The 24,478-nt window shown below is 43.2% G+C and overlaps 1 protein-coding gene across 2 annotated transcripts in view; it reads left to right on the top strand.

Moving 5' to 3' along the window:
* The first annotated feature begins 1,604 nt into the window (after positions 1 to 1,604).
* The window catches only part of neto1l (neuropilin (NRP) and tolloid (TLL)-like 1, like), a 69,197-nt gene continuing 46,323 nt past the window's right edge, over positions 1,605 to 24,478 (top strand). For both annotated transcript variants that reach the window (XM_073488466.1, XM_073488465.1), the window contains exons 1-4: positions 1,605 to 1,647; positions 2,420 to 2,476; positions 2,595 to 2,729; positions 3,145 to 3,393. In XM_073488466.1, the coding sequence (XP_073344567.1) occupies positions 1,620 to 1,647; positions 2,420 to 2,476; positions 2,595 to 2,729; positions 3,145 to 3,393 (469 nt within the window). In that variant the 5' untranslated portion in view covers positions 1,605 to 1,619. The remainder of the gene's footprint in view (positions 1,648 to 2,419; positions 2,477 to 2,594; positions 2,730 to 3,144; positions 3,394 to 24,478) is intronic.

Here is a 24,478-nt window from a genome sequence, read left to right as displayed (position 1 = left end):
TTGGAAATCTCAAGAGGGGGAAAGAGCGTACAGAGAACAGACAAAGTCACTGTACTCAAGTCTGTCATGGGCATAACAGCATCCACTATCAGGGCGGTTCATTAGCGGTGTATTTTAAGCTGATCCAAATGCTAACCAGTGACATTAACATACACACAGAGGGAGGGAGCGAGTCCAAGACTGCCTCTGCTCTGCAGCAGGAGTATCTGAAGATGGATATTGTCTGCTGGGTGCCAAGACTATTTTTGGGAGCCTGAGCCCCTGACTTGTCCCTGGGCACCCTCTGATCAGCTTTGTCATCAGGTGTGTGAGGGCGACTACACACTGCGCACACACCCTGACACTCGCACATCAGGAAAAGTAGAGGGGTTTTTTTGACACTTGAATGCAGCTTCTCCGCCTACTTCACTGCTCTCTGTTCCTTTTTGGAGAGTCCTGCCATGTTGCACTTGTACGGCTTTTGCTGTGTTTTACATCCCGAATAGAAAAAAGAGACATTTTGATGAAAAGCAGGACTTTTATGTGGTTTTAACAAGAAATAAAGCTTTGACAGTGGATGAGCAAAACCAGGATGAAAGACATGCTTTGATGCTGTTTGAAGCTGCATTTCTATTTCATTCCTGTGTTAGATCAAGCTGATAGAAGTCACTCTGACACCTCATTGCTTGTTTGCTTCATTGCTCATCTCATTGCCTTGTTTTTTTGTCTGCTTACCTCTCCATGTTCAAACATCAGCTCTTCTGCCTTCTCTACTTTTTACAGTGCGCGTTCACGTGTGTGTGTGTGTGTGTGTGTCTTGGAGAAGTTTTTGCAACGCGTGCGTCAAAAGGCGCGTGAGGATTGCGGCGCGTTGGACGGCCGTAGTGTTGAATGAGCGGGAGGAGGAGGAGGATGAGGAGGAGGGAGAGATCATACATTAACTCCTGCTGGCTGCGGGGACTCTCCAGTTGAGAGAAGCCAAGACAGACACACAGAGGGATGCGCTCACAACAACACTGACCGCTTTCTTTTCTTTTCTTTCTTTACAAGAAAGCCACAAATGAAAACCAAACGAGGAGCCACTTGATCATTTGGGCGTCTTTTCGGCGGATTTTTACGCACCAGAAGAGAGTGGAAGAAAACGCTGCAGAGATGAGTGTTGCGCGGTTCCCCCCGCTCCTGAAGGACCCCCTCTCCTGATAAAGGGACCAAAGAGGACAAAAACAAGGCTGTCCATGATATTTTCCAAAAAGAAGACTGCAAAGGTGGAGCGCTTAGTGGAGGGCTGATGACGGGACTATTAATCCTTTCAGTGCACCAAAGGCACCAAAGGGTATTAGAAACGCTTGGATGGAAATCGGGCGAGTGTTTAGAACTGCTCTTGGTTCTATATGAAACTGGTGATTAGTTGATGTGACACATCTGCAAGGATTTTCTTTTTTGTTGTTTTCTTTCTTTCTTCCAGTCCCAACTGAAGATTTCTCATGAAGGAAGTCATGTGTTTCCCCCTGCTCACCGAGAGGTTGCGTCGCATGGTGTGAAAACTCTCCTCCTCAATCTGTTTTTAATTTTCCTCTTCAAGTATTCCACAATCTAAATGGAATTAGTTGAGTCTGAAGCCGGTTGTGAAAGGAACAGACATGGTACATGGGCACAGCTTCCATCACGGTAAGATCATCACCGCGCTCCGAGCTCCTTACTGCTCGCACGAAAAAAATAAGTATAGTGATCCTTTAAGGGACGCCAAATATTAGAGCAACAGATCAAACTGAGAGCAGAACCAGAATATTGATTTCCTGGCGTGAGCACAAGTGCCAGGAGGTGTCACACAGCACAGACATGCTGCATCCTGCAACCTGTAAACTCACTGTTGAAGGTCACACTGTAAGTTCTTGTAGGCTGTTTTCCAAAATTATGTAATTTTTTATTTTTTTTGAAGGAGAAAATATTCATTAATTCAACTGCTTTGTGTGAACTCGTGATAGAAATATCCTGGTTATCATTTTGAATCATTTGTATGCGATTTTCTTTAAAAGCACTATTTTTTTAAACAGAGTTTGGTGCAGGCTTATTGCAGATGAAGGTTATAGGTGTGCAAAAAGTTACAATTCAGGCGCACAGGTTATGTTTTGAGCTTTTTTGAGTCTGTAAGCACTGTAAAGGCTTCCATTCTTTATGTAACAGATAATATAGATCCCCATTTTTGATAATCTATATAAAAAAAGCCCTTTATTATGACTAATTTAGGTATTGTGTGCTGTTTCTGGACAGCTTTAGCATTAGCATAACGTTGGTGTACAGCCCATGAAATCCAAAAACTGGAATTCTGACTCAACCCTCCCCCAGCTAAAATCAAGCTGTGCACATACCAGAGACAATAGCAGGAAATAATAAATAAACAATATATGCATCATCAAAAATATATTTTTCTGTCTTACAGTTGTTGCAAGTCTTCTCATACTTGGGTTGTCTGGGGCAACAAGGAAGGATTCAGCAGGTAATCTCCATCGCCGCAGCCGTGCATCTTTGACTCCCCTAAATACCCACCCCGCTTCGCTTCAGAGCTTTAATCTCTCACTTTTTTTTCTTTCTGTCTTTTGCTGCGCATGTTTCAGTGAAAAACAACTCTGGAGTGAAGCCTGCAGGTCAATGTGGAACGTGGGTGAAGGAACCAGAAGGAGGGCTCTTCACGTCTCCCAACTACCCAAACAAATACCCCCCAGACACAGAGTGTGTTTACATCCTTGAAGGTAAATATTCTCTTTAAGCACAGCGGCGGGCGAGAAAAGTCGAGGAGATGAGGCAATTTATTCTCCCAAGCTGGAGCAGTCCTGGGGTTATCCTGGAGGGGGAGACTGATGAGATGTATTGAACGTGTGAGACAGTGAGAGGCTACTTCAGGCTGGTGTTTTTCAAATTAAGAGCTGATTCTTGATTGATCAGCGCAGATAATAAGGTTTAAAGAATCACCAAAGTGAATGCAGAAGCTGAAGCCCATCACAGCTCTGGTGTTGTAGAGATGAATTGACTAACAGCCAGGGCTGGTATTGAACGTGTGGGCGTGCTGATAATGAAACAAGCAGAACGTTCGACAATGGAAAGCATGACTAATATCTCACTCCCCGCTTTGTGCTAGGTGGTAATTATTTTCATTGTGTCTTCCAGCCCCCCCAAGGCAGTGTATTGATCTGCACTTCGAGGAGAATTATTCAATCGAGTCCTCTTGGGAATGTAAATTTGACAACATCGAGGTTCGGGATGGACCGTTTGGCTTCTCCCCAATGCTCGGACGCTACTGTGGTCAGCACAGCCCGCCCGATATCAGGAGTAGCGGCCGATATCTGTGGATAAAATTTGTTACGGATGGCGAGCTGGAAGCGGTGGGATTTTCGGCGAATTACAACTTCACTGCAGGTACAGTTTTTTGTGCTTGTTTTCCTGCCTTCCTGCTCTTGTCAATTCATGTAACCGAGTTATATAGCTGGAACAGCAAGGCTCCAAATGAATAACAAACATCATCCAGGGAACTCGCCCATGTGGGAGCTCTCTTGCAGTTTTTTATTGATTGTCTGTCTGCACACACTCACTATTTCCATTGGCAATGTGCTGTCATTGGCTGGGACAGCCTTGTGTTATTTCTTTCCTCTCTTCCCGAGTGATGTGGAGCAGCGTCAGGTTTTTCAGTTCAGCAGCACCACTCCTCAGTTTTGCAGTTGCTGGAAGAGGCAGCAAACTAATAGGTATTGTCGAACACAATCGTGGCCATTATGGTTGTGTGTAAAACACTGGCTTTCTTAATTTGCCTCGTCTTTGGTTGAGGATCCCATTACTGGAGCAGCGTGAGGATTGATGACAAGGAATCAGGGCATGGCCGTGATTTAATATTCCTTCACCTACACTTGACTGGTTTTAATAACACTGTCAACTTTTTCAGTGCGTTCGAGGCTTGAAAGGCACAGTGCCAGGGAAACACGAGCAGTGTGCCAATTTGTCTCCACATCCGCTGAACCTTCAGGGATATTTTACCACTGGAGATTTAAGTGTGTCATTGTTTATATGAGGAACGCTTACGCAGTACATCGACCTCTCATCCGAAAAACATGCTACTAGCCACGGGCTATTGAAAATAAAGCTATCGAGGTGAAGAGGGAGTATGGATTTATCTCTCAAGGTTTTTGTGCGCGTGTTTCTATCGAGAGATCAGGATGGTGAAGCCCTTCATGGGAAATTAGGGTGAAGAAGAGCAGTCAATGGCACTGTAATCTACTGAGGGATAAAGTGAAGGACTTCATAACATGGGTTGTTAAGCAGAAGTACTGCTACTTTTATGATATCTGTCAGATAAAGTCAATATAAAACCACAGGAAGGTAAAACCGGAGGAGTTCCAAAGAAAAAAAAACGAGCACAAAGACGTAAACCATGAATCGACAGTGTCAGGTGTGGATATGTGCTGTGTTATAGATATTGCCTTCTGCTGAGGCATGAATCTATAATCCTGCAGCTGTGTCATACACGTCAGCTGCTCTGTCAGCTTTGATTGAAAGTTTTATTCAGGAATACACCCATATTGTGAGTTTCTTGATGCTCTTTAGCAGCAGTGCTATAGTAAGTAACTTAGTAACAACTGGGCTAAACATTTACCAGACAATAATATCATCGGATGGATGGCATTTGAGCTCATGTTAACTATGTTACCATTAAAGGTGCAATATGTAGGAATTTTAGCTGAAAACATTTTTAAAAAATTAGCTAAAATTATCAACACAATGTGGAGAAATAATAGTTTTTACATTATAACGTCAAATTAGGTTATTGTGTCAGCAGTTAGCATGCTAACCAGCTAGCCCGTCCTGGACCAAACACGCCGCCATCGCTCCGAGCCCCCAGTCACCAAAGTTAAGACGGAATGAAGCAAACAAGAGTATTTTCGAAAATGTTGCACTATTTCTGAAAGGAATTTGAGCAGTTAAAGGTCCAGTGTGTAGGATTTAGGGGGATTCAGGGGCTGAAGCCAGAGCCTTTTATATCTACAAAGGGAGTGGGTCCTCTTGTGGGGAGTCCACCATGTTTTTACGGTAGCCCAGAACGGACAAACCAAACACTGACTCTAGAAAGCACCTTTCACATTTTTAATCATATTTAGCAGCCGCCATAGGGGAGATGAGGGACGAGGTGTTTCCTGAAAAGAATGCCACTAAATCCTACACACTTGTCCTTTAATATAACCATAAATTTTTTAATCATTATCATTTTATTTTTATGATGACATCTACATTATATGCTTATCCAGGTTTCCTGGTGGAGTGAGGAATAGATAACAAAGTTGCAATCTCCAATGGATGTGACTAAAAATTTAAGTACATCATCGCATCATACTGTAAATAATATAAATAAAATAACTACACAAGAAGGATCATTTGTTCCCTCCAGCCCTGATAGTCATAGATGGAGAATCGGGACCACATTTTCTGTAATGCGCAATTGAAGTATTGTTTCCCCCGCCCGCTTCTCTCGGGAGTCTCATTGAAAATTTGCTGAGAGGAAAGAAAAAAGCTCTGCCTCCCGACTTGATAGGAAATATCTGTGGCATATGATTTACATAATTAGAGGAGATTAAAGTCCTGAATTCACTCGACTTGATACTCCGAAAATCTGGCTGTGTGAATAGCGTCTCACATCTGCAGCTGCTCGGCTAACCGCGCTAATTCGCACGGCCCTCGTCTGATGAATGGGAGAGGGAAAAAAAGAAGCAACAAAGGTGACATGAATCAGCCCCTCTTACTCTCTTTGCTCAGTCATTTTCGGAGCGGAGAGATAAAAACTCTCATGCCTCCCCTTCACATTCTGCCAGTGTCCTTTCAGAGCCTCGTGCTCTTGATGACTAATGCGGTTAGTACAGCCGCCAGTGAATGGAGGAGCAGTGACTGGAATCTCACAATATCCGGTATCATATTATATGTTGAGGTACTTCAGCTGAGCACTTACAGTCTGCGAAGGCTATGCATTTAATTTATATGTGGCTTCAGAGGAAGGAAGAGATGCGGCTGCAAAGGCTCTAGAGATTCACTCAGAAGACTGACTAAATGAACTTGGCTGCCGTAGTGATGTGATGCGCAATTTACTTGTCAAACAAATTACACCCAGATGCCTCATAGTTTTGTTTTCTTTTTCTTGCCTCACAAAAGTTTTTTACACTAGTCCTTTTTTCCTCTGCAGAATACATTGTACCTTGTCTTTGCATGGGTTTGAAAGCTGAAAATCAAACATTCAGCTTTATGCTATTGAATTAAATCAGCTACGACGAGCAGCTGAGTGAGGATCCGTGCACGAAAAGCTTACCAGGCTGCATGTGTGACTCACTTTACTTACCTGGCTGAATGAGTGTACCTTACTCTGTAGTCAGGAAATACCTCTGCCCATCAAACAAGCGTGGACTCCCAAGTGAGTCATCCTTCCAGCTCATGCAGTTCTTCATAGACGCCATCCCAACACGGAAAATACGCTTATTCGCTTTCTTGCTGGGAAGATTGTTACAATTTTTACATGTCTGTATGGCGAGTAGAGAGCTAGTGCCCGCAGCTGGTTAGCTTAGCTTAGCATAATGCCTGGAAATAGAGGGTGACAGCAAACCCGGCTCTGTCAAATGGTAACTCGATAAGGAAAAATACGATCGGTGGCGATCAGATCAAATACCACTCAGTTCTCAGCCTGGTGTAAAAATAATCTATACATTGTGACGACAATCGTGACAAGAACATCCATCACCTAACTCTTCTTCAAGTGCCCAGGAAGAGCGCCAGGCTTTCGTAGTGGTCAAACCTTGTAACTGCACTGTCACGTGACATATGGGGGGCCAAAAATACTTTTTCCCATAAGCTTACATTACGAAAGAAGTGACTATACAGCGGTGGATTCTTTTTTTCTAGCGTCACAACCCAGCAAAATGACTTGTTTCACTAACAGAATTTGAGCTATTCGGTCCAAAAACATTTGGAAAGTCTAGAAGATTAAATCATTTTATTTTCTTTTAAGTTAGCAAGGCGCGAAACCAGAAGTTAGACCGCTTGGTCAGCAGAAGGCGTTGTGTGGCTCTATGGGCCACACAACGTAGAAGATCTTGGTAGTTTTACATCCGGGAAGTCAAGCTTTTTTGGTTTTTGGAGCCTGTTCTCTGTTTTCAGTCATTGTCTAAGCTGAGCTAAGGTAACTGGTTGTTGGCGGTGACTTTACATTTACTGCAGTGACATGGAAGTGGTACCAATCTTCTCATCTAGTTCTTGCCAAGAAAATGAATAAACATGTGAACCTCCCCTAGATTCACATCATATCTGAAGGTCAGTGACGAGGCCTTTTTCCACAAGCAGCCTCATAGTATAGACACACAAAACTGCAGCAGAATAGTTGAATACATCACGTGCAGAGGAGGGGAATTGCTGTCCTGAGAAACCATTGTGTGTACATTTCTGTGTGTTTGTGTGTGTGCAAGTCTGTGGGGGAATTTGAGCAGCGTTCTGCTTTTCAGGTCGTCCTAGGGCGCCGTGACCTTAGCACCCTGTGGACCGGTAGATTAAGTGGTGTTTCAGCAACTTAAGCCAAAGCCAGAGCAAATAAAAGCTGCAAGTTCTCCCCCTCTCGCCTCCTGCACCTCCGATCGTTGGCTGTTTGCAGAGCCAAGACCCGCTGGTGAGGCAGATGCTGCTATACGGAGGATCAGGCGGTATTTGTGCATTTACCTTGATCTTAAGACCTGTGATTTATTGTTCCTTCATTGCAAGCATTGTGTGGGAAAAAGTGTTTTTACACAGTATGCTTATGGAGCTGATTAGGGTTTCAGATGCTTCTAAGATTTTAATAAAAATCTCTTTTGTGGGTCTGTGAACACATGTAAAGATGAACTCTGTGTTGAGAAATTACACAAATGAGTTGGATTTGTGTAGTTGTGAGTTTATAATGTATGTATTTGAGTTTGGGGGGGAAATGTTTGTTAAGATTTGTTGGGCCTTGGCTCCAACATTTGTCACTTAAATGAGGAAATGATGCAAATTTTGCCAAACAAAAACTAATATTCATCATCATGATAAACAACTGATCTCTATTTTGCTTTCATGAAATGAAAAGGTGAAACAGAAACTGATCAGCGTGCAGTTCCTTCCCTCCACCTTCAGTTCCTCTGTATGTTTTATGACTAATGACTAATGAGTCAATAATAAAGATGACACTGATTGATCTGCCTTATAGCTCAACCGAGCTCTAACTGGACTGAGAGTCTTTGTGCAACGAGATGACTCAAATGGCATTTAAGATTATGGCTGGAATAGGATATATGGGCCTATCATAAAGGAGGCAGGGCCATGAGATTGAACCTAGATGGGCTCAAACTGGAAAATTGGAAATTGAACTGTAGAGATCGAATCTCCGCTCGTGGACTTTGGCGGCGCCACTGCTGGGGCTGGACAGAAAGTTCAGCGACTTCCCGGTTTCACATCTACCTCCAGAGTCATTCGCCAGTGGCAACACCCGACATTTAAATGTTTGAGTCGCTTTTTTGTTCATTCGCATCCTCTGAATTTGCAGAATGGTGTTTCCAAAGTCATTGACATTCATGGGACTGGCAGGAGGCATATTATATTTCATGATGGTTTTCATTTGCTGGATTTTAGGGCTGAATTTAACACTAACCCAAGTAATACGATGAGACAGAGGTAGCTAGAGAGGTAGATCTGAGGCTCTTACTGGCTCTTACTACTCTGAAATTTCAATTTAATAACAGTCAGGATAAATGAGCAATCCAGCTGAACATTATTCAAGTATTTTGCTATCTCGGTATTTTACTTCATTGCACAAGTGTCCATGTATTTTTTGATACAGACACAATAAGATAAGATGGTAAATACCAAGTGGTACAAAATCATCAGTGAAGCAGCTCACAGTTGTACAGACTTTTACGATAATAACTTTTTTCTCAGAATTCTCACTTTTTTTGGTTTAAAGTCAGAATTCTGAGAAAAGTCAGAGGAAAATAAAGTCAGTCTTTCGTACTACTGATTGGATGATCAGTAGTACGAAAGAAAAACATTGTAATTATTAGGTGAGAAAAAGACACTGCAGTCATGACAAGTACCGTAATTTAGACAGGTGTCATACAGGAAACTGAGCTTGTGAGATGTGGTCTGGCTTCTTCTCTTGTGATACCTCTCAACCTAAATCCATTAAAATCATTGTCAAAACTTTGTCCCACACTGGTACAGCACACTGGTACAACACTTCAGGCACCAAGAGCAAAATTTAATTTTCCATGGCCCAACACTGGTCGAGGCTCAGACTCACAAAGGAGCACAGAGGAAAGGTAGCTGGAATTCATGAGTAGAAATGATGGAGAGAGGAGTCTCATGTGGTGCAGCGCCGGGCGATTCATCAAATTTTTACTTTCAATTACAATTTTGGCTTTCAACCATTATGAAAACAAAATAATCAAGATAAAACGTTTAATGTCCCGCATGCTGTTCTGTAACGACGCTCTCGTTTTGTCTTGTGTTGTCTGTGTTTTTCTTCACAGTGGTGTTGCGCCCCTCCCTAAAAGCCCAGACTTTACTCTCAGTCAGGCTGTGGCCTGCTCGGTTCAGCTCACTGCGGTAGAGTGAGCCGTTGTTTTGCGAGAACCCTTTCAAGCCAGCCGCCCAGCTGCTCTGTCGCTGCTTGGAGCATCCAAAATGGATGAAAAAGTGGTATTTCACCAATCCTTTCTCACATTTTCGATACCAAAATGAAACAAGATTATAATACACATCGAATATTAAAGCTGCGACAGGAAACTTGAATCTTTTGTTGATTCTGGCGGCCCCTGTGGACAAAAGTGGTATCGGCACCACCGCCTCCTGTGTTGAAGATCTCGATCTGGCAATTGTGTGCTTTTATTTTGGAAGCGAGTGAAAGAAAGCCGTTCGCAGGATGCACGGTGATGAGGTTTTGTGTCTATCTAAGATTTAAAGCTGTAATATGACAACGGAGACACAAAAGAAAAGCAGGTTTTAGTGCTGTGCTGTATAACGGACGACAGAGCAGCTGTATTTCATCCTCAGCGCTCCGCCATTAAAGAAAGAGCTTAAATTTTAATGACTTTTTTGACCCGGATGAGTCAGAATCTGACCTGGTGATAGCCATTAATTATAAATATAATCATTATATAGAAAATAGCCAATCTTCTTCCTGATGGTCTCACTTCTGTAGGTCATAGAGTCATCAGCATTAAATGGTTTTAGTTTTAATGCTTTAAGTTCCATGTAGTACATTGAAATAAGTCCTTATCTTTGTTATGTTATATTATATTACCATTATAAGACATTTTGTATTGTTTTTTTAGTTGAATTATATTTAAAGGTCCAGGAAATGGACTGTTAAAAAGACAATTTAAAAATGTTTTCCAAAGTCAGTGAGTAATCATGTTACATGGCCGTTATTTCAATATTTAACCAATTATGAAACATATAAATAATCCTGATAATTATTGTAACCATCACTGAGCGGCCTTAATGTGGTGCATTCTCTGGTGTTTTCCCAAGATCTCAGGGAAGAGTGTGTTTGCCTGAATGAGTTGATAAATCACAAACAATAAAGACCTTCCTTCCAATGTTTCGCTCTAATGCTTATTGTCATTAGTGCTCCCTGGAGTGCGAGCGACTTTCCCTGGGAGTTTTCGCCCTGATTGTTTGTTGCTGCCTACTGTTTCTCTGATCATCATCACCCACAGTGTAGGTGTGATCCTCCCGTGTGACTTACTTCAATTTTAAAAAGCTGATAGTGGCTTTGGACAAAAGGAACCTGGCTCTCTCTCTTTTAGTTTTCCTGTATGAAACACCTCGCGTTGTGTTTTTGATTCCTGGCTGCCAACATCGGTCTCATATCAAAAAGAATCTCCTGCACTCAAAGAATGACAGTTGCTGCGTTTGAGCTCGGCTGAAGACACCCTTTCCCTCCACACTGCCTCTGTTTTAGCAAAACGAGATGGATGGAGCGAGTTAGCATTGCAGGCACACCTCTTGCAGCTGTGAAAGAGGTCGATCGCACCCTCGCTCTCCTCACTCATCTCTCTGTCTCTCGTTTTCTCAACGAACACTGCCTCTTTTCTTCTCTCTTCGCTTCTCCCCCCCCCCCGACCTGCCTGGCTCATGCTTCTCTGTGTGTTATGCACCAGACCCATGTGAAGGGAGACATCCACACATATATTTTTAAATGCTTTCTGTGGTGCTGCAGGAAATTCAGTTTTGCAACTACAAAAGGCCCACATTAAAAGGGATAGTAAAAGTTTATCACAACCTGTTTCCTATTTTTCCATAGCTTTCTCATCATTTCTATTTGCAGTTAAAACATTGGACATACCAAGCTAATAGCAGGGATCTGTGAATGTGGCAACAATAAAATTTGTTATAGTGTGGTTTGAAAATACGTAAGAGACAGCAGTCAGTGGTATAAATAAGCTACGTGTCTTGGCTGGCTGACTGACAACATAACAACTGACAAAATAACTTCACTAGCTAGTAAACTAGCTGGGTCGGAGAGTTATTGGGACCGATTAGCATCAGCATGTTAGCAGTTAGCTAGCCAGCTACAGTAACAGTACCTGTGAGTTGTTAGTCCAAAACAGGGGATGCTAAGTCGTAGCTTATGTGTTGCATCATTTAATAACCTATAATGTTGAAGTGTGATTTGTAAAAAGTCAGGAGACAGGCGTCATACAGGTGTAAATTAATTTGGCAACCAAGCTAACTAGCCTAGCTTGCTGATAACTTTAAGTAACTGACAACATAACACTTGATAAAATATCTTAACTAGCTAGCTAGCAAGCTAGCTGGGTTGAAGGGTTATTGCAATTGACGATGTTAGCAATTAGCGTGGTTGGTAAGTTGGTTAAGAGCTAAGTGTCTTGAAACTGTGAAATTATTTAGCGACCAAGCCAAAACTATTGTTAAACAACTAGCACCTGGCAGGACAGGCACGTTTTCAGTCCAAAAGCCAGCAGTACAAGCTGCGAGACGTGTGGATAAAACTTCCCGTGTCTCATTCTGGTATACTTTCTTCTCTTCCTCTTCCTGTCCTACTTCCACTTTACTCGACTCCTGTCCTGCCCCTCCTCTGACTTCACACCTTGCTCCTTCCTGCCCGGCGGAAAAAGTCCCGGCACAAAATGTTCACCAGCTTATCAGACAGCGAGCCTTCACTCGGGGGACAACCAGTCAGAGTTTATCGCTCCGTGGAACTTAACTCACCGTCCAACAGGATGGCTGATATTTATGTCCTTTGGCTGTTTCAGCGGCTCCCAGCCAATTACCCTGCAGATCAATCAGTAGCTCAGCCTGCCTCCTGCTTCCATCCTCTGTGGCAGTTTGTTAGCCAGGCCTGCTGTTCAGCTACAGATGCTGCGGGGGTCAGGGCACCGCACTGTTGTAGCTGGAAGTCTGCAGTAATGTAAACCATGCTGCGAGTGGGGGTTTGTTTGTGGCCTGGTTTGGGAATTGTGAGTGAAGGTGTTGCAAGTGTATGTATCCAGTGTACACACACACCATATGTATCAATACCCACGGGTAAATACAGTATAGTGTGTGTACATGTGTATTTATGTGTGTGTTTGTACACACCATGCATCTTTCCAATCTGTAGCACAATCTTGGCTGCTTTCCTCTTCAAACCCCCGCGTCCTTCCTGTGCTACATCCACAATAGAGCGGCCTATTGTGTATTCACACAGTGTTCACCACATTAAACACACGATGCATATGGTCCTCGCTCTCAGAACTGCATTGGAAATTAGCTGTGTTGTTGTAAGTGTGTGTTTTTCTTTTTTTTTTCTTCCGTCCTCTGTAGGTATAACAGCTCGCCTAGGGCTCTTCGTTTCATTAGCCTATCACCGCGGTGGATCCTTGGCTGTCATGCTGAGAGCCTGACTCTCTCCATTATGCTGTATTAGGCAGCCCCGAGATTGAGCTGTGTGTTTTATCTCTGCACACATTAGGGCTTCAACCCGTCGAAAATGTCTCGAACAATTATTCTCTTAAGAGTTGATTGAAAAGGTCTTTACATTTTTGGAAGGTGAATGAGGTTTGTTTGCTCATCGCTCCTGATTTGTACACCCTGATTTCAAAGGACATCATAGAGCACGTTGCTTTCCACGCTTGGCGAGTTTTGTTTTCATCTTTGTCATCAGCGGGATATGTCCTGAGGGAGTTCAGGACGAGGGATAAAAAGTCTGAAAATCATCTGAAAAGGATGTGCGAGTGATTAATGTTTCTGTTTCTGTTGTGTACACGTTGCTCCCGCCCATTTCCTTCCATCCTTCTTGGCAGTGGATTGGACTCCCAGCTTATCATCTAAGAGCAAATTTCAAAAGGGACCTAAATCACATTTGGCATCGGGGTAATCTAATAGGTAATGGCAAGCTTTTGTTTTGCCGCTGGGAGAATGATGTCAACAATGAAGGAGGGCAAGACCATGATGGGATTATGAAATGTGGAATTTGAGTAATCCTCACAACATTTCCGAACGATAAAACAGTTGTGGATTCGAGGAGACGCCCCCAGCAATATATAATACTCCCTTATAGGAAATGACTTGATGGTGCATTTCATGAAATGAAAGTGCAGCTTGTGTCATATACCAGCTGTCCCATCGTATATACCGTTGGAGGGTTAATGCATATCATTACCGCCTGATAGGCTTATAGAAAAGCCATGACAAGTGGTTTATGGTTTACAACTGGCTCTCCAGCTCCTCTCATACCATCACGTTCTGTTTATTCTCAGCTGCAACCGAGCAAGAAATACTCAATGTGATAATGGAACCTACTTGTATACACAGCCGAACAGAAGAAGTCTGTATCTGTGCTGGGTTTTGCAGCTCATTCGTAACCATAATAGACCATATTCACACGGCGGCCATGTTCCTCAGACATTAAGCTCAGGGCGGGAGGCTGAAATGCTGGGATAATGTTATTCTGTTCAGTTCCAGCAGTGTACAGACACAGGGAAGCAAATTATCGGTACAAATAATTATGTATATTACACTTCATGATGAAAAGATGATGGATAATTAGAATCTGGCAGCACATAGGTAATTCAACATATTTTGTAGTCCATTAACTAACGTTCCAGATTGATCATCAGCTGAAAAGATGATGGATAGTGGAAATTTTGAGGGACACCGGGCCATATTTCAAAATAAAAGAACCCTATTTCATAACCCAGTCAGTCACATCCTAGCTAACGTTACAGTTTGATTACATTCCGCGCGTTTCGCTTCCAGGCTTAAATAAATGTGTCCAAAACATCTGTTGATGTTTTACAATTCATTTAAACTCTCCCTATCCTATCTGTTTGAACGCAATCAAACAGTAATGTTAGCTCGGAAGTGGCTGAATGCTAACGTTGGCTGTTGCTAACGGGTTATCAAATGTGTTGTTTTACCTGATGTTCCTCTGGATTTCTTGCTATCCACCATCTTTTCAGTCGCTGATCATGAAATAATATCGACTTGTCAGATTTCTATGGTTACTGGACGTGCAACCTGGAACACAGCTGTCCGCATTGGAGCTTCCCGCCCTGACTGTGATATCAGAAGGAAAGGGCCGCCTCCTGAATATGGTCTACGGCAAGTTTTCCACCAAAAAAAAGATCAGCTTGGTCGTCCGGGCCCCCCCTGTTTTCCCCTGTCTGTTTAAAGGACTGCTATAGCCCCCAGAGGATCCGTCATGTGAGCTTGCGGGCCAAACAGTTCCTACAAGATAGACCAGGTCAAATTTGAATGTTTACTCTTTGACGTCCTAAAGGTGAGCGCGGTTGACACTTGGTTTCCTGCAGGCATGAGACAGATTGTGCGATGTTCTGTGCAGTTGCTTCATTTCACTTCCAGCCTTTTCGCTGAAGGTGTCAAGCGTTTGCTCGGCTCTGAAACCTTGAGTCACGAAGGCTGAAAGAAAGTGTCAAGATGACAACATAACAAACACGAACCCGTCCCTAGCGAGGTGTTGCTTTCCATCAGCCTCTTTTCTGGCACATTCTGTCTTCTTTCGTCCTTGTCAGAGCTCAAATTGCTCATCCATCTGTGATTATTGAGGTTCAGGGGGTGTGCGGTAGAACATTTTTATTTCCTTCTAGGTCCACTGACTGTACACCAATGGAGTCCAGCAAGTCAATTAAGACCATCTTCTTCCGTTGGGGCTACTGGAGCCTTTCTGGCAGATTGCCGAGAGCAAGGACCTGGAAAAGTCAGGAAGTCGATCATGTGTGTTCATCTCTGTTTCTCACTCAAACAAACACTAGCAGCCTTCTGAACAGCATGGCCTTGCTGGCATTTCATTTTCCATTTGGCAAGCTCGATTAATCACAGCACTCCTATACAATGCGACGCACGTGGCCACCCATCGCTGCTGGCTCTCATTATTCCCCTACGCTAGGAGAATGCACGGGCCAGGGGAGAGAGTGAGGCAGAGGAAGAAGGAAGAAGAACGCCGTAGCTGCTCTGCTGCATGTTCTGCATATAGCGATACAAGGGGAAAAGAAAGGGAAGAAGAATTCAGCGATAGAGAGAAAGATTTGGATCGCTGTGAATAGGTTATGGCTACGCTGTGAGGAGGACTGATAAAAGATTGGTGCTGCTCCATGTCCCCTCAAGGCTCTGCTTCCATCTGAATATTCATTGAGCTGACACTAGCTTTTCTCGCCACCGTCTATAAAAGGATGCCAATTGGCTTTTACCTTGTGGCCTCTAATAAGCCTCTGTGCCTAACATGCATACAAACGACTCCTCATGATACACAGACGCACGCAGCGATTCCCGCACTTCCTGATAAACAGCCTCGAAACAGCTTAAACTGCCCTAACAGTTTTGCTCCGCGTACGTTTAAACTGCCGCGCTCGAAAAAAACACATTACTGCAGCACATAATGGTTTTAAGTGACAGTTGTATGGCTTCAAATCTCCAGGATTGACATTGAGACTTGCTGACTTTATCTTCTTTCATGCATGCACCATGATTGTTTCATCATTCTGTAAAATGAAATATCTGATCTGCTGCGGGGGGATCAAATTATTTAGGGAAATCCTTCGGTTTGTCATAAAAAAAAGTAGGTTATTCATCCGTTCAGCACATTTATATCATTTTAATTCCATTATATGATCCTGGAATTGTAACTTTGCGCGGGACAGAAGCGTTCTTTGCTGACAGCACTGAACCTGAATCTGTTTTCTGGGAAATCTGATACAACATCCTTCATACAACATTCATTGTTTATGTAGAAAGCCGTGCAATGCATCCTGGCAGCGGTGCATTGTGTTGCTCGCTGTATTTAGGGGCACACGGCACGATGCCATACCTTTGGAAACTATAAAAACTAAACATTGTCAAGTTTAAATGAAGAAAGTTCCTGCTACTGCGTGGCTTATTGACACTGAGCAAACACATGAGTGGCGTTCATCCATTCAGGTGCTGTCAGAAAAACCCACATCATAGCATCGTGCCTACGCAAATTAGCGTGTCCACCCAGGTGTTGTGTTTCCATCACAGCCGCTAAACACCCAGCGAATGCCAATCGCACCCATTCACATTAAAGACAAAAGCCAGATGTTAGTGGAAGTCTTTTTTGTCCGGTGTGTGAGAGGAGTATAGTCGTCATACATGTGCAAAAACACAAGGTCGCTTTTATTTTGGCATCCTCGTGTGCTGGAGAGGACATCTCTCATCCAGTGCTTGAGTCAAGCAGGATTGCAGCTGGGGGAAACTACTCAAATCTGTATGCTACTCCTAATCCCTGCGCACAAACACAGACATACACGCTGGACCTCCGCTGAGCAGCTACATCAGTTCAGATCAAAAAATCCTTTTCATTTTGCACTCCAGTTTATTTGTGCCGGCTGCAAACACAGACATGTTTGAAAGGAAGAAGGAAGAGAGAAGTGAAATAAGGTGAGGCTCATCTTCATGTGGAATAAACGCACAGAGGACAGCACTGCACACATTTCCCCTTAAAAATACTTATTCACAGCCACCCCTCGCCGTGTACAGCAATCTTAAATATTCAGGCATAATCCTTTTGAGGCTCTTCTGGTAAGATGTAGAAATCAAGTGAGATTGAAATCACCATCCCTTCCCTGGATAGCCGTGTGCCACGAGGACATAATTTTCTTTTTCTTAAATTAGAAAAGATTAGGTCGAATCTGCGGGGCTCGGCTCGGAATTTTGTCGCCCCGTGGGCAACATTTTATTTCCTGGTATTTCGAAAGTCTGCCAACTTTACCTTCTGATTTAGTTGATACTTCACAGTCTCTCTCTAACTCTCCGTCTCTTTGTTATCGGAGGGGATAATATGTGTGTGGGTGCTGCTGGCTGCACTGGTGATTCATAAGAGAGGCAGATAATTTGTCTTTGTGCGAAAGGAACTTCACTTAGGACTTCAGAGATCTTCTCCTCTGGTGCTGGACGCTGTGCCAAACGCTGCAATTCCATCTGAAACCACATTTCACCGCACACACACAGCATTACATTTACTGTGTTTGCAATCACACATCCGTGAACTAATCTCCTCTGCCACAGCATTTATGTCACCATGGCACAGAGTAAGGTAAGAGGGCCTTAAACAGAATTACAGGGTCATACATCACAGAGAAATAAAGAAATGTGGGAGATGGCGGTGGGATTAGGTTTAAACCCCCCCCAAAAAAACTCATTGTGTGTTCGTAGCTTATAGAAGAGATTGACTGTGATCAGGAGGGAAGTCTGACTCATTGATTTTATCGTGCTTTGCCTCTGAAGAGGCGAGGCTTTGTGGAAACTTAGATTGTGTGTAGCAAAAGCTCAGTGAAAATGCTTAAATGGAGTGTGTGGAGAGGAGGGCTTTGGTGTGGCTTAAATATTCATTTGCTGGTGGCACCAGCTCCGGGGTGAGCCTTTAGCTCATAGCGGTGGATCTCCTGACACACGACTTGTCAAGCGTCTGTGGTCGCGCGCCTCTGGCTGAAACAAAGGGTAGTTTAAAAAAATCTGGCATTTTCATATTGTTGCAAAATATTCAGTTTTCTGCCATGTTGGAAACAGAGGGAGTAGCCACACCAGGGTTTCATGTGTGACTTTCTTTAACATGTTCACACATATGTACTCAAAGCAGCAGGTTCCAAACTACAAACTGCTACTTTCTTGACTCACAGTGTCTTTTAAATTGACAAAACTCATATGTGTAATTCATGGCACAATACAAACGAGATCAAAAAATCAGCAACAACCAGATTTTCAGCACATCTATTTAAAGTGCTTTTACAGGGTCAAGCTGGAGTAAAAAGAACAGCGGTGCTTTTGTGATCAAAGATGATCAAAACAAACATGAGCGTAGAAAAATGGTTGTGGCACAATCTGACCCACACCAGACACGTTAATCCGACCCATACTGGTCGAAGTCTGGGCTAGATCCAGCCCACCAGAGTAGGAATGAACTGTGGCACAGACTGGGTCCAGTTCTGGTGTATTCAGTTCGCTCTTGGCAGACGTGTGACCATGCTGTGGCCTGCTTGTGGCTCAGATCTGACCACCCAAGTGCCATCATTCCACGCGGTATGTGGGCTGGATGAAGGTGTTATTTGGTGGCCTGTCAGTGCCACCAAAATAGCACCCGCTGTTACTGTGAGATGCCTCAACTAGCAGGAGTCGCTGGTGTAGTGCCAAGTACGTGATCCCTCACTGGCTTACCAACATGTGAACACATTCAGTTGTTTTAGTTGAAATTTGCTGCCAAGCCTGAGACAGCCCTCAGTGGTGAAGGTTAATGTAAGTTTAATGCTAAATTGGGTAATCATTTTAACTTAAAGATATCCCCAGTTGATTGCTTACATCAAGGCTGTTATTTTTCTGTATTACAAGTTTTCTGAAACGCTTTCTGAACGTACCTAAATGTGTATTTCTAATGTTTTCTCTCCACTTGCCTGACAGAAGACACGTTACGGAAGCAAAATCTGAAGCCTAAAATCCCCAAATTGACCTGCGCCTGAAAAAGTGATGTTTTCCCCGCTGTGCCCGGCCTTAAAGCCAACAACTTTCCGCACACCGTTGCCCTTTTCAGCAGCGGGGGCAATCGCAATGATGTTGTTACGATACGATCTACAGCGCGGACGGCAGTTGCCGAGTCGGCAGCTGAGTTGTAAGAGTTCTGAAATTGAAGGAGCCTCCGCTAAAAATGGAAAACACGACAGCTAGCAGACACTGAACTGCTCATCCTGTTGGATTTGATGCATTTAAATACGAACATGCTGTGGAAGGCATCACTGTGAGTGTGCAGAGTCAGTGTAGTTTTTTGTTTTTCCAGGTGTTGTGCTTCAGCATCACTCAGCCGCGCTAAACTGTGGAAGAAAACATTGCTTTTTTTTAAACAGCGAGTGTTGTGTTAATTTGTTTGGCACAGCTTGTGTTTTATGCCTCAAAATCTCTTTCGGGTGTTCGCAGCGCAATCTTGATTGGGATTTGGTTTTTCATTTCATTAAATGTGTGGAGGATTTCATCAGCTCGAGGCTACAGTTTGCCTGGGGTTCAAAAGATGTGTGCAGCAGCAGAAATGATGGTATTTTCCTCCACAAACTAACAGATGGGATTATACGAGAGGCATTAGACACCGAGCGACAAAAGAGTTTACACGAGGGCAGACTGTGTCAACCGATGAGCCCGTCTCTTGCGCCAAAGGTTTTATCACATGTTTTATAACAGCGGGTTACCATTGCATCTTAATCGCCTTTTTCCCACCTCTGTCATTGCACCTTTTTTGGAGCAATCTGTGCAGCGACGTGATTAGCCGGCGCACCGAAGAGCAGCGTTTCATTACATCGGAGTAAGATCTTTATTTGATCCGTCTCTTTCAGCACATTTCCCTGTTAATACCCCTTCTGATGTCTGATTCAAACTCTTCCAGTAATGTGCCTGCAACCCGCACACACACACACACACACCCTCTATCAGACACAAAAAGCCAATTTGAGAAAATTAAAAATCTTTTAAAAGGATGTAGTTATCTCACCCGTTTCCGACGGACATTTTTATGTAACTCAATTGATGCATGACTGCTTCCATTAACTTCTGATCCCTAAGTTGGTATAAATACTCTTTTCAATTTAGATAGTGGCGAGTGGTGAATGGGGGCGTTGCGTCGGCATGCATGTAGAGTACCGACCTCCGCCAGACTTCCTGACGAATCATTCATTCTTTTATGATTGAGCTCGTGTTCACCTACTGCGGCACCCCAGCTGTCTCCGGTGACGTTGGAGATGTACATCTCCCGATCCTTTATGCTGACTAAAGCCTGAAATTGCGTATGTAAATCTTTTCGTGACACGACCCCTGACGCCACGATCTGATTCCTTTCACTCATCTCAATCAATTTGCCGTCTCTTTCTGTAAGCAGATGCCGGTTATTTATCCTCTCATCAGTCATCTTCTTCGCTCACTTACTCAGAATTTATGCAGTGTCGACGCAACCTTGTATTTTTGCCCTCACCCCCTCATTCCTCTGAGGCTCATAGCCTGTAAGTGTGTGCGAGAAAGAGGAAGTGAAAGAGAGAAAGAGAGCGAGAGAGAGAGGGACACTCTAATAGGGTTTATCAAAGTCAACCTGAATACTCTAACAGTCTGGGCCTGGACATCAAAGCCTAGTCTCCACTCCACTGCCAACTACTCTGGACATCCATCAAACACCCAGGCAGGAGAAAGCCCAAATTGACTAAATTGGGTGACGGAAATGTTTGTATTGTAAGGACAAATACTCTGACGACGGGCTAATCGCGGCGCGTCAATGTCACGGTGATAAAACCTGACATTTTTTCGGGGGCGTTTCGGCTCAAAGGTGTCGCAAGAAGCTCCTCTCTGTTTGAAACTGTGTGAAAGAATGAAGAAGCAGTCATCCTCTTCGGTAGATTATGGCAGAGCGCTGCGAGGTCTGCTCCAACATACTTTATGACATGCTATCGATTCAAGGGAAGATGAAAGGAAATGCTGTGTGATTTGATTTCTCATTCAGGGGTCTTAATTCCCCCTGACACGCGTTGAGAAACAGACGGTCCTTTTGATTGCAGTGAATCTGACCAACAGGGTTATTCTCTCTGGGAGATCAGAGTGTTTCTCCCCATTTTTATTAGACTTCAAAGGTTACATACCGAAATAAATGCAGTGCATATACAGTATGTAACTATATATATATATATATATATATATATACATCCATCTTTTTGATAGCTGTAGGCAGACTTTAATCCATCATGTAGCGTGATGTTTGCATACTGTCCTGACAGTGATAAATAAAACTCTACTTTTATGATAAAAAAATGTCGACGCTTTGCATGTAAGGGATGGAAATCCATTATGTGGAGTGCACTTTGCATTCCTCACAGGTCACAGAAACATGTATTTGCATAAAGCTGATCATGCTTCCCTTTGAATTGCACAGTGACATCTTCTCAGCGGCCATATTTTGCCACTCTTAAATGGAGCTCCCCAGTTAGGACTGGGCATCAAATGGAAATGGATTTTGGTATTATGATGCTCAGTGAGATTACAGCTCCCCCTTCTCGGCTGTATTTATGGCTGTAATACTGTGAAAGGAGATGAAAGGACCATATTGACCTCCTGCCTCAGTTTGTAGCCGAGCGGAGTCTTGATGAGAAGCAATTCAGTCTGTCCTAATCAATTAAAATGATTTCTTCAACTTGTTTAAAGAATTGGCACGGCAATGATGCCTCATAATAAAAAAGAAAATGCAGTGAATTTACCTGCACCCGCAACAAGAACAAGCAGCCGTGTTAGCATCTGTGCTGAGGCTGTGCTTTGCGTTAAATGCTAACATCAGCATGCTAACATGTGATCGACAATGCAAATACGTAAAATGTCTACCTTGCTCAGTGTCTTGGTTGAGCATGTTAGCATGCTAACTGTAGCTAAATAGTCCTAACACAAAGTACATCTGAGGCTGAGGCTAGCTGCAAGGCTAACAGTAGCAGTGCAGAATACAGTCGGCAGTTACTCTGGTGATAATGTTGCCCCTGTTTGTTGGGGGTATGAATTTAACAGGTGGGTAATTCTTACATACTGCGTCTTTAAAGAAAGTGAGAAATAGTTCCTGGATCCGTGTCTTTATCCGGATCTGCACCAAAAGTTAATGGGGTCTATTCTGGGCTGAGACACATCCTCCTTCCAAGTTTCGTGGCAATGCGTTCAGTAGTTTTTGTACAAGCCTGCTGACAAACCAACAAACAAACAAACACATGAGCAAGGGGTAGGACTTTTTTTGGGTGGAACAGTGGCATTAAAATTGCTTGATCCCGCAAAAGAAAAAGTAGCAGCTGCTAACTTGTTTAGGTTCATACCATTAGGGACCAGGTCAGGGTTAGGCTGATATGCTGATACTAGCTCGGAAGTTATTGTTGTTTGCCGTGGCAACAGTGATTCTGAAAATGGTAACCCCTAGATAAGGGAAAGGGAGGAGAATGCAGACTGTTGGTGGGCAATGGTAGGCTTTCTGCCCAGAGGCTACCCAGTGAGTCAGAATGATCTAGAGCAAGGCCAATAAATTAGCCAAAATTACAATAGGTTATTGTAGATATGTGGGTATGGATGTATACGCTGCCAGAAATGGCGTTTAGAAACAGTGTCACCATGACATAACTGTTACATAATTTGTCCACCAGTTCAACTTGTCAGTGCGACAAGTAAGTAAAATGTCCCTCTCACCATATTAAAAAGAATCTACAGGAGCCACATCAGGATTATTTGTTGACGTTATAAAATAAAAACAAAACAAAACATCGGCTGACATCTTTTTTGACATTTTTTTTCATCGTTTTTTTTTTAAGAATTCATTATCGATGAAAAATTGCCGACAGACGTGCTCGTGCACACATTCACATATCACTCTCATAACCATATATTTCTGTCCAATTGCAGCACCGTGAGTGCAGCGTAAGCAACCTGCAAAGCCCACTGCACCAGTAACACACATGCACACACACTCACACACACACACCTTAACTGTATAGTTATTGATTGCTCCTCTCTATTTTGCTGAGACAGATGCTGTTTCTCCCAGGATGCTACTAGACCACTTGGCTGGTGGCCTTTCTCTCTCCCCCGTTCGCCTCTCCCCCTTTCCTGCTAGATAGCTATCCTTCATCCGTGGCCGTGTGCACACATGCACATGCACACACAGACGCTCACCTCAAGTCATCACATCACTACTAATCACCTGCCTCCCTCTCTTCAATTCAGAGAGCTTGCAGTCCTTCACATTTGTCTTTCTGCCTCTGTCAGCCTCTGTTTTTCCCATTTCTCCATCAGGTTTTCCCCCCATTTCACGATTCTGTTTCATAGCGTGTATTCTTTCACTTCCTCCCCTCTCTCCAGCCGCTGCCATTTCTCCACCATCTGCTGTTACCTTATTCTCTTTCTTCTCTTAAACCCCTCCGTGTCTCTCCTTCACTCACTTTTCTCGACAGCCAGGGCCAATTTTCTCTCGACCGTGTCACTCTTTGTGTGTCAGCCTGTTACTCCTGCCATTTTGCGATGGACAGGTTTTCACCCTGCCTCCGTCTTCTTAGCACCACGCTGGGCATCTCGTCGACGTACCGCTCACCCTCGGTCGATACTGTCCGTGTCATACGAGGTTATTTACAAAGCTACTGCTCTGTATGTCTTCCTTTTTATCGCTTCATTGCCAAGCTTCAGTATGGTTTAGAGCAATTAGATGAATGATTTCCCTGCACTAATTATTTCCTAAATTAAGACTGCAATTAGGGCTTTTTGATTAGGCAATTCATTTTTTTTTTGTCAGTAAAATGACAGGAAATATTAAAAAATGCCCATAAAATTCCCAGCAAAGCCCCAAATAGTCTTCAGTGTGCAGTCTGAAATCCAAATATATTCAGTTTACAATGATATAAACCAAAGTCAAGCAGTAAATCTTGACTTTTATGATGAACTAGAGACTGTTTGGCATTTTTCCTGAACAAATAAGTTAAGATGATCAACTGGTCCTCAAAATTGTTGTTCATCAACTAATTGTTTCAGCTCCAACCTGAATACAGTATCTAAAGGCAGTGTGCAACTGTGAAAACATCTTACATAATTACATATTAACATATCAATGTGATCAATTGAGAAACAGAGAACGATGTCTCTTTCCAGAGACAATATCCTGCTAACTCTGGATAAGACCTCACTGTGAACAGTTGTAATTGAGAGCAAAGTTCATGGTTTATTTTATTTTTGTTTCCACATCTGGAAATTCTATCCACATGAGGGACAAAGCTTATTGTGTATGTTAAAATGTAAATTTCTTATGTAAATAGTTGGATTCAAATGTGAAAGAAATCCCTAGTGAAATTGTCCAGTTCACTCGTGACATTAATGTATTTTCACACGTTAAAAAATTAAGTCATGTGTGAAAATAGCCAGTCCCGTGTGATAATGTGTGCGAATGTGGAATTCACATGTG

Source organism: Pagrus major, chromosome 19, assembly GCF_040436345.1.
Source record: "Pagrus major chromosome 19, Pma_NU_1.0".
NCBI lineage: Eukaryota > Metazoa > Chordata > Actinopteri > Spariformes > Sparidae > Pagrus > Pagrus major.
The sequence above is the reverse complement of the archived record's forward strand: the minus strand, read 5'-3'. Positions and strand labels throughout refer to the sequence as shown.